This window comes from Mustela nivalis (genome assembly GCF_964662115.1).
Source record: "Mustela nivalis genome assembly, chromosome: 14".
In the NCBI taxonomy this organism is placed as follows: domain Eukaryota; kingdom Metazoa; phylum Chordata; class Mammalia; order Carnivora; family Mustelidae; genus Mustela; species Mustela nivalis.
In genome coordinates, this window is record NC_139033.1 from 81,840,935 (window position 1) to 81,851,037 (window position 10,103).

Below are 10,103 nucleotides of genomic sequence, written 5' to 3' on the forward strand. Positions count from 1 at the left end.
TTTCGCCAAGATTACTCCGTTGCTTATCCTTCAGCTCTCTATTAACTGTCTTTGAGATGTACAGGCAATCATGAGACCCTTTAAGAATGTAGCAGCCAGTCCTTATTTGATCCTTATCAAAACTATGCAGGTTACAGGTCAGCTTTCGGGGCTAAAGATGAACATTTTTCTGCTTGTATCCCTTCTCATCCCGCAGGTAAATGGAGATCAAACGGCAGAGAGAAGACAAACCGGTCCCTGCCCTCTGAAGCAAGGCGGGGAGAGGAAGGGCCGGCGGGGGCCAGTAGAGGGCGCTGTGGGAGCGGCGGAGGGCGCGGCGGGGGCCGGGACACAATTGCAAGCGCAGCGCTCACCTTTCCGCCGGCCGGCTACATGGCGGCGGCGGGCGCTGGGCCCGGGCCGGGAGCGCCTCCGGGGCTAGAGGCGGCTCTGCAGAAGCTCGCGCTGCGGCGGAAGAAGGTGCTGAGCGCCGAGGAGATGGAATTGTACGAGCTGGCGCAGGCGGCGGGCGGTGCCATCGACCCCGACGTGTTCAAGTGAGCGCGCGGGCGGGAGTGTGCGCTCGTCCCACCCCCAGACGCCCCTGCTCTCCCTCTCTTTGCCCCGGGCCTTTGGCCCTTTTCGGACCCCTTTGGGTGCCCGGAGTAGAATCGGTGTCCTGAGGGAGGTGGCCCTCCTAGGCCCCGGGCTAGGGGAGCTCACTGCCCACCACCTTGTGTTCTCTCCAGGATCTTGGTGGACCTGCTGAAGCTGAATGTGGCTCCCCTCGCCGTCTTCCAGATGCTCAAATCCATGTGTGCTAGGCAGAGGCTGGCGGGCGAGGCCCAGGATCCTACATCTGTGTCTCTGCCCACATCGAGCGTGCCCGAGACCCGAGGTCAGAGCTGGGCCCGGTGCTCCCTTGCCCCTGCGGTTCTGGCGGTGGGTGGCAGGGGAGGGAAGTGGGCAGCGCCAGGCGCAATGCGGGCTTGGCCCTGAGTGGCCCAGTTCTACTGTGGGTCTTCTCCCCGGACAGCAGGGACCACCCAAGGGCTCCCCTCTTGGTGTCCTATCCCCAGCTTTGGCATCGTTGCTACCCTTAAGAGTGTACATGTGCAGGTCCAGATCAGGCTGTTGTAAGCTGGGTGTCCAGCGTGGCCCAAGCAGGCGAGGACTCGTCTAGGATTCTGCCTACCTCCTTGGGTAGAAGTGCTTTCATTCCACAAAGACAGGAACAAGGTGGTTTGGGTTCCTGTTCTTAAGGTGTGTACAAGCCTCCAGAAAAATGCTGAGGGAGTGGGTCAGGCAGAGGCCTTCCTGCCCCCTCTTTGCTTGCACCCCACTGGGGCCCAGGTGCTGCTCAGGAATGTAGCCAGCTAAGCTTCCTTCCTCAGATCGCAGGACAGGGGTCTGCCTGGCAGCCCTGGGCTGCCCTAGACACATGGAGCGCAGAGGCCTGAGTGGGCACGGCACTGGGCGCAAGTGTCAGGGGCCTCCTCACTCTTGAGAGTCACAACGTGTGTGTGGGGGGGTAAGCAGATGCTGCTAACAAGGGAGTCACAGCGGAGCTCCAACTGCATCCACTTGGTGTGTTGCATCTGCTCCCAATTTCAGAAACACTCTGGATGTTTGGCCAGAAGCCCTCAGGCTCTCACAGATGTCCTGAGAAGGGGCTGGTGTTTGGGTTGGGCGCAGGCTGGGCCCCCATGGGGGGGAAGTGCCAGGGCCCTGGGTACCCATGCCCCCTGTCCTGAGAGGCCCTGGGCACTGGAGCGCAGGCTTCCTAACTGATCCACGCTCTGTCTACTCTCTTTGTGTCTCTCTCTGACCTCCAGAGGCCTCCTTTCTCTCTGCCAAGAACTGTAGTCCCCCTGCAAGGCCCTCCTTTTCCTCGGCCCCGCGGCCTGCGGCCTCTCCGGTTCTGCTCCACGGCCCAGCTGCCACGCACCCGCCTCTCTCTCCAGGGCCCCCCGGTTCCCTCCGGTTCTCTTGCTGCCTGTTCTCTCCTTTCGCAGGTTGCGTTTATTGGTTTATCTCTGGGGGTTGGTGCTCTTTCTTGTTTCTGTGGAAACTGCTGTGGCCCCAGATCAGGGGAGCTTGTTAAAGCAGCTTCCATGAGCTGCTAGGACAGGACCTTATGGGCCATTCCTGCCACACAACTTAGAAGCCGGGACGCGATTTCATGGCTCAGTTTATTAGAGACAACCTGCAGTACTTCCAGAATGGGACCAGTGCCCTCCACTCCCTAGGGGCCAGTTCTGCTAGGTGAGACTTATGCTCTGTGGAGGTACTCTCACCCCAGAGGAGGACAAGAGGCAGAGGACCAGGAGCCTTTACTTTCATGTAGAGAGTAATTCCTTAGGTGTGAGAAATGCCTTGGCCTCTGAGATGCCACCACCCGCCCAGGCAGGTAGTCTAGAGTATAACCTGTGATTGCCCTTTCCTGCCTGTTTCCTGAGGCAAGGGAACCTTCCAGGGATTGCCACGTGTGATGAAGCTGGAGCCCGAGCCAGGGGTGTGTGAGGGCCTGAGATCCCACAGGTGCCCTGGCTGTCCTCTCCATGTCCCTCTGCACATCACCCTCCTTGCTGTTCCGGATGCCGCCTGGAGCTCAGGCTGGCCAGGTGGGGGAGGGCCAAGGGGCAGGTCCAGGCAGACATGGGTAGACTACAAGGCTGAATTGAAGAATCAGTGGACAGAAGGAGGGAGATACTGGGGACAGCCCTCCTCATTTGAGGGGGCGTTGCTGCTTGCTCACCCAGTGGCTGGGTGCCAAGCTGGCTCTCAGGGCTGAGGACTCAGGGGCTGTGAGATGGCCAAGTCTTCTTTCCAGGGAGGGAGAAGGCTGGACCAATCAAAGGTGACAGAGATAGGAGGAAGTCAGTGTAGCTGGCCTTGCTGGAACAGCAAGTGTTAACCGGAATCAGAGTCCTGTTTCCCTGTAGCCCTTTGAGTTGGGGGGAGTGGGGAGGGTTCCAGCCAGAGGTGCAGGCCCAGGCCTCTGTGGTAGCAGGCCTGAGCTTGGGGTTGCGGGGGAAGAAGAGGGGAGGGTAGAGTCAAGGGGTACTGTGGGTTTAGTATTGGGAGCACTGGCATCGAGGGGTTCCGAGGGTGGTGGGGAGGAAGCCCCAAGCACAGGGATAGGAGTGGTGTGCGTGGAGTGCTGGGCCCCATGAGGTTTTCTCAAGTGCTTAGGCCTTGGGTCTCCTGGGTTGGGCATTTGGCAACCGGAATATGAGGACACAGAGGCCCTGGGGAGATACAGTGAGGGGAGAGTGCAGCCTGGAAGAGAGTTTGGTGGGGAGGCACTGAAGGGGAGCTGGGCACATGAGAGGCCATGACAGGAGTGTACAGTGGCGAAGAGGCCGAGGCCATCAGAGACCCAAAAGCTCTGAGACCACATGCACAGAATCTCTCCACACAGAGCTTGGGCGGGGTAATAGGGGGGAGAAAATGAGGAGAGTCATCAGAGTGATCAGGTGGGGGCCTGTGGTAGCCTAGCATTGTGATGGCGGTTTGAGGCTGTTGGGGTGAACTGGCCTTAGGTTTCCCATGGAATCGGGGTGTGGAGCTGCTGCAGACGGGGGGCTGGAGCCCCACTCGGGAGTTCGATCTGGTAAGCTGCAACAGGAACGGCGGGTCATCAGGGTCCCTGTCCCCTGGCCATCCAGGTGGCCTGTGGGGACTGTCACTGATCACCTCACTCATTTCTGCCTTTACCAGGCAGAAAATGGAGAAGCAGAAGACCCCAAGAGCACACAGGAATAAATGCTTGTCTTGGTGGGGGTGTGGTCACTGAGGAAAAATAAAATGCAATGGAGTTTTCTCTGTTGAAGTTTAGGGAAACTATATATATATTTTTAAAGATATATTTATTTGAGAGAAAGAGAGCATGAGTGGAGGTCAGGGGGTTACAGAGGCTGAGAGAGAAGCAGACTCCCCACTGAGCAGAGAGCCCGATGTGGGGCTTGATCCCAGGACACTGAGATTATGACCTGAGCCAAAGGCAGACACTTAACCAACTGAGCCACCCAGGCATCCTGGGAAACTCTATACTTTAAAAAAAGATATTCCTCCAGAAGGTATAAGATGAAGTTTGGTGTGCAGAAGCCATGAGCTTTACACAGAGCTGCATTGTCAATAGGGAAGCCCTGGGCCCCCCAGGGCTGGGGCAGCTGAGACTCAGCGTGAGGTCAGTACACAGCAGATGGCCAGATGCCAAAGAGCTGGCACAAAAAGAGAATACCTCGCAAATAATTTTTATCCTGATTACATGTTGAAGTGATGACACTGCCCATTTTGAGCTAATTAAAATACCTTACTTAATTTACTAGTATTTTAACTTTTTAATGTGGCTCCCAGAAAATGCCATGTGTGGCTTACATTGTATCTCTATTGTACTATTATCTCTACTGGACAGCATGGCTCAGGGACAATCACAGCGACACTTTCCCCAAAACACTGAATCAGGGCTGCAGGTGCACATGCAGGAGGGGTCATTCCCCCAAGGAAGCATAGGCTTGTGTTGAAGAGGCGTGTATGCATGTCCACAGTACACGAGTCCTTGGCGTTCTGTCTGTGTGTGTTCTGGAAGCACAGATCAAGCCCCTCCTGTGTACTCGGCTGGAAGGGGCAGCAGGACTGGCTGCCTGGTGCAGACCTGCCTGTGGTAGCAGTGAGGGATGGTCCTGACCACTCACTCACCCCGGCCACTAGCCTTGCCAGCCAGCCTTGAGCATATACTGGGGTGCCTGCTGTGCTGTGTTGACCCCCTGTTCTTTTCCTTCCTCACACCATGCATCTGGTGTACACTCATGGTCACTAATATTTGGCCTCACAGCCCCACTAGCCCATTTGAGCACAAGGGAGCACTGGCACCATGGAGAAAGGCCGCTCCCGGGGATCGTAGGCAGGATGGGAACAGCAGCCCACATTCAGGCTGCTTTCTGTGACCCCTCGATCCCTCCAGCTCTGCAGAAGGGGCTCGCAGGGGATGGGGAGTCACGATCACATGGGCCACACCAGAGGTAAAGGAATGACACAGTGGGTCCACTGGAATGAGTCAGACCCCTGGCCGTAGGTTATGCGTTTTGGGTTGCGTTTGGGGTTTTGTTGTGACAGACATTTTAACTTTCAGTGGTCATTGTCTTCAGTGGTCGTCTTCAGCTGTCTGGGGGCCGCTCAGGTTTTGGGCCTGGGAGAGCATATCACTCCTCCCACCTTTGGCTGAGCTCCGTCCTCCATTCCCTCTGACCTTGATTACCCCATGCAGGGACCTGGGGCAGATAGGACCAGCTCCAGAAAGTCTCTTGCAGGGTCCAGGGGCGCATGGCTGAGTCAGGCTTAGCAGAGCAGGTCTGACCACCAATAGGCCCTGTACACCGTTCTCCTGAGACCAGAATGTCACTCTCCTCAACCTCCCCAGGCCTGCATGGGTCTCCCCACTGAGAGCACGTGATTTTCAAAGGTTCTAAGAATTGCACAGAGCTGGATAAATGGTCTACTTTCATTGTTAGATAGTGCTCTTAATGCCTTTTATGGCTCAAAGTTACACCGGTGTCTTATTTCCAGGGATTATGAGCCTCATCAAGGTTAAAGATGAGCTTTATTTGCTGTTTTCTCCTTTTCTCTCATCCTTGAGTTTCCAGAAGGGCCCTGGTCACTATACTGAGAGGGAGAGGAAGCTCCAGTGTGTGGGGTGCTGAAGAAAAGCTACATTCAGACTGAGGCCCACATCTGAGATCCACCTTGCCATTTGTCAGGGGTGAACTGTACTTGCAAGTCCTTCAGAAGTGCACCGAGCTGAGTTTGTGGGACACTTAAGTACCCCGAACTAGGCTCGGTGTTACAGAGGAGTCATGGCAGCCAAGCCAGCCTGGAGAGGGACATGGCCTCAGAGTGGGCAACAGCATGTTGGGAGCTGCAAGGTGGTGGGGTTCATGCATCCGTAAGAGATAGGATCCTTGCCCCTTGACCAGTCAGTGGGGACCAGATAGCAGCATTTGTAACAGGAGAAAGGGAAATGTGCGGTGACAGCTCTCTGATTTGTGTCTTTTCCATGAGTCACTTGCAGGCTGAGTTGGCCCGGCTTCACCCTACCACATGCCCTCAGCCCTGGGTAACCTGTTATTACATCTTTGTTGAATCAACTGTATGCAAACACTTGAGTGTGAAGCCCAGGGTGGCAAAGCAAGGGAAAATCTGAGCTGTCAGAATTTCAAATGTGCCCCACTGTCACCCTTTCCAGCCCACTGGGCAGCAGAGACACCCTATTCTCTGGAGAGGAGCTTTTCAGAAATGCTCTGTAGGAAGGGGAGAGTGTAGTTGTGTCACAGAGCTGGGAAAGCAAGTCTGATGTCCAGGGTCTGCAAATGCAGGGGCCTCCCTTGTTCACCGTGACAGACAGGGAAACAGAAATGACTTAATATGCCCCCTAAGAAACCTCATGGTGTCTTTTCTCCAAAAATCTAGAAGTCCCCTGTGCAGGCTATTTATTAGATTACTAACTGACGTTGAGGTTGAGGTCAAACACGGGACACATACCCTGTTCAGAGTCTGCAGGGTGGACCCCACCAGACTGGAGAAGAGCCCTGGCCGATGGAGGCCCGATATGAGGGAACTGTGACCCAGTGGGTGAGCCTTCTCTCTGGGCACCTTTTGTCCCCTCTGGTGTCCTGTCAGTCTTATGAATGCTGTCAACACCCTGAGGCCAAGGAAACCATTCCTTTAAAATAAAGCTCTGGCCCAAGCATGGTTGCAGATTTTCCGGTCTTCATAGAAAGAGGGTAAGGTAAGTAAATTATAAGTCAGGAGCTATCTGCAGCAGTGGTCTCCATCTGAATGCGACTACCTGTGGTCAGGGCAAGTCTCCTTTGAGCACTCAACCCTCAGCAGGGGCAGGAACCCGGTCACAGGATCCGGGAGCTGAGCTCAAGTGCAAGCGGCTTGACCACCAACTGTTTGCGAAATACTTTGAGGTAGGCAGGAAACGCCTGTGAGAAAGAGCTTCCAAGACCCAAATCCAAAAGTCCAATTTCCATTCCTCTTTTTTTTTTTTTTTTTAAGATTTTATTTATTTGAGAGAGTATGAGAAGCGGGAGGGTCGGAGGGAGAAGCAGACTCCCAAGCAGGGAGCCCGATGCGGGACTCGATCCTGGGACTCCAGGATCATGACCTGAGCCAAAGGCAGTTGCTTAACCAACTGAGCCACCTAGGCGTACCCTAATTTCCATTTTTAAAAAAAATATATATTTTTTTGTTTCTGTTTTTGTTTTTAAAAGATTTTATTTATTTGACAGAGAGAGATCACAAATATGCAGAGAGGCAGGCAGAGAGAAAGGGAAGCAGGCCCCCTGCTGAGCAGAGAGCCTGATGCAGGACTCAATCCCAGGATCCCGATATCATGACCTGAGCGGAAGGCAGCGGCTTAACCCACTGAGCCACTCAGGCACCCCCTAATTTTCATTCTTGAGGGTTGTGCCTCCTGCACCATCACTGCAAGCAGTTGAGCTGTGGGCGATTTGGAGCAGGAGTGCCGGGGGGCCGGAGGCAGCAGTCCAGCTGATGAGCACCCCCCTGGAGTACTGGTGGCCGGCCGGGTCCCTTCACTTTCCTGGGCAGGATCAACCAGCTGAGCTCACTTCCCGAAATGGGCCTTGTGGACTTTCCCCATTGCCCCTTGCACTGCTTCTGTCCTAGGACCCGTGCTCTAGGGCCTCCTGCACTCTGCCTAGGATTTCTCTTGGATGTGCCATCTCCAGGCAGTCCTCAGCCTCAGGGCTCAGGGCTGACAGAGGGTTCCTGGCTGAAAGGTCAGACAGAGATGTGCTAGACGTAATGTGCCAGGAACACAAATGTGGTCGATGTGGCAACTGTAGAGTCTGCCCTGGTTCCTAATGATTGTGTTCTGTGTCTGCTCAGGGAGAAACAAAGGCAGCGCGGCTCTGAGTGGAGGCCCAGCACTGGCAGAGCGCGGTGGCCGGGAAGGATCCAGCCAAAGGATGCCCCGACAACCCAGTGCCACCAGGCTGCCCAAGGGGGGCGGGCCGGGCAAGAGCCCCACACGGAGCAGCACCTGAGACGGGCAGACTTCTCATACCCCCCAGCTCTGGCCTCTGCCACCTTCTTAGCAGAGGCTATCTGGGCTTCCCCTAGTTCGTAATAAAGCTTTGTGAAAAACCAAGGGTCCATCCAAGCTGTTTTCTATCATCTTTTGAATATATTAAGACAAGGATTTAGAATCAGTTCTGCCTAGTGGGCCTGGCTGTGCTATAACTGAACTAAGCAAGTGACTTAAACCAGTGATTTCACCCTCCTGTACCTTATTTTCAAATTGGAGAGAAAATATCTATACAGTTGGCCCTTGAACAACACAAGGGTTAGGGGCACCAACCCCCCTGCATTGTTAAAAAATCCAAATATAACTTGACTCCCCAAATCTTATTTACTAGTAGTCTACTCTCAACAGGAAGCCTTACCAGTAATATAAAGTTGATTAACAAATGCTTTGTATTATATACCGTATTCTTACCATAAAAGGAAGCTAGACAAAAAAAAACCCATAAGGGAAACACATTTACACTGCTGTACTATAGAAAATCAACATACAATTGGCCTTGCACAATCCTGTTATTCAAGGGTCAACTGTATTCCTAGATCTTTCATAAACAGCCGTCAACACGTTTTGCTAAAGGGAAAGGGGCAGTGCTTTTGCTGAGACTTTCCAGGGCGCTCAGCTAGGGCCTGAGCATGAAGGGGGGGAGGCTGTCCTACAGGGTATCCGTACAACGCAGTCAAGGATGAACCGTGCTATGAACCTAGAGCTGTAAGCTGTGGTTGCCAAGCAAAATCCAGTTAAGACTCCTTCCCCCGCAACCCAGAATGTCCTCACCCTAGGGACGCCTGGATGGCTCACTCAGTTAAGCATCTGCCTTTGGCTCAGGTCATCATCCCACGGTCATGGGATCAAATCCTGCATTGGGCTCCCTGCTCAAGCAGGGACACTGCTTCTCCCTCTGCCTGCCGCTCCCCCTGCTTATGTGCGTTCTCCCTCTCTGACAAACAAATAAATAAATCCTTAAAAAAATAAAAGTAAAGGGGCACCTGGGTGGCTCAGTGGGTTAAGCCGCTGCTTTCGGCTCCGGTCATGATCTCAGGGTCCTGGAATCGAGTCCCGCATCGGGCTCTCTGCTCGGCGGGGAGCCTGCTTCCCTCTCTCTCTCTCTCTCTGCCTGCCTCTCTGCCTACTTGTGATCTCTCTCTGTCAAATAAATAAATAAAATCTTTAAAATAAATAAATAAATAAATAAATGTGAATTAAAAAAAATTTTCTCACCCTACATGTGACCCACGGTGTTAGGGACTTTGTTAACATCCCCTTCCCATAGACCTCAAATGTTCAAACTCCAGTTCCAAACTCTTACCTGGTGCCATTAACAGAGAAGCCTGAAAAATGACAAGCACAACTGAAAACTGAACTCAGTTTTCCTAGAATCTAGGAAATTTCTAGATTCCTAGAATCTAGGAAACACTGTTTCCCCTCAGGGCATGTTACATAAGCAGTGGCTCCTTACAGATGTGAGCAAGGCAGTACCCCACTCCTGCAGTGCAGGCCAGGACAGCTTTCCATGTGGCCCAGCCTTGGGGTCCGGCCCCCCCATCCCTGCAGGCAGAGGAGTGTGTACCAGCAGTGCGTCACAATAGAGGTTTCATACAGAAGCTTTAATTGTGAACAACTGGGAACAAGATGTGCTGCAGGGTGGCAGGAGGGGGCGGGGGCGGGGGCAGGGAAACTCCTGCGAGCCCCACTCCCATTCAGTATTCTTCCCCTTCTTCGGCCTCTGCTTCCACGGAATCCACACCCACCTCTTCATAATCTTTCTCTAGAGCTGCCAGGTCCTCCCGGGCCTCAGAGAACTCCCCTTCCTCCATGCCTTCCCCCACGTACCAGTGCACAAAGGCTCGCTTTGCGTACATGAGGTCAAACTTATGGTCCAGGCGGGCCCAGGCCTCGGCAATGGCGGTCGTGTTGCTCAGCATGCACACAGCCCGCTGCACCTTGGCCAGGTCACCCCCGGGGACGACAGTGGGGGGTTGGTAGTTGATGCCCACCTGTGAGAGAAAAG

The 10,103-nt window shown here is 54.0% G+C and overlaps 2 protein-coding genes across 4 annotated transcripts in view; one reads left to right on the forward strand and one right to left on the reverse strand.

Annotated features, from left to right (window-relative positions):
* The first annotated feature begins 287 nt into the window (after positions 1–287).
* Positions 288–8,161, forward strand: MZT2B (mitotic spindle organizing protein 2B). Of its 2 annotated transcripts, XM_082697639.1 has the most exons (4): positions 301–536; positions 729–877; positions 1,815–1,994; positions 7,900–8,161. In XM_082697639.1, exons 1-4 carry the CDS (start codon positions 373–375, stop codon positions 8,055–8,057), a joined length of 651 nt encoding a protein of 216 aa, XP_082553765.1. In that variant the 5' UTR covers positions 301–372; the 3' UTR covers positions 8,058–8,161. The 2 variants fall into 2 exon arrangements, with proteins under 2 accessions (XP_082553764.1, XP_082553765.1); XM_082697638.1 differs by lacking the exon at positions 1,815–1,994 and having other exon boundaries at positions 288–536.
* Positions 8,162–9,684: 1,523 nt separating this feature from the next.
* Positions 9,685–10,103, reverse strand: part of LOC309847420 (tubulin alpha-3 chain) — a 33,440-nt gene continuing 33,021 nt past the window's right edge. The window contains exon 5 of one of the 2 annotated variants that reach the window (XM_082697631.1): positions 9,685–10,089. In XM_082697631.1, coding sequence (XP_082553757.1) covers positions 9,793–10,089 — 297 coding nt within the window. In that variant the 3' untranslated portion in view covers positions 9,685–9,792. The remainder of the gene's footprint in view (positions 10,090–10,103) is intronic. The other variant, XM_082697630.1, reaches the window with a different exon arrangement.

Bases quoted from the DNA above. Each gene is read 5' to 3' on its own strand.
- MZT2B (XM_082697639.1), top strand. From the start codon at position 373: ATGGCGGCGGCGGGCGCTGGGCCCGGGCCGGGAGCGCCTCCGGGGCTA. The intron at 878-1,814 runs GTCAGAGCTGGG...TCTGACCTCCAG, and splicing joins GAGCGTGCCCGAGACCCGAG to AGGCCTCCTTTCTCTCTGCC. The intron at 1,995-7,899 runs GTTGCGTTTATT...GTGTCTGCTCAG, and splicing joins CCTGTTCTCTCCTTTCGCAG to GGAGAAACAAAGGCAGCGCG.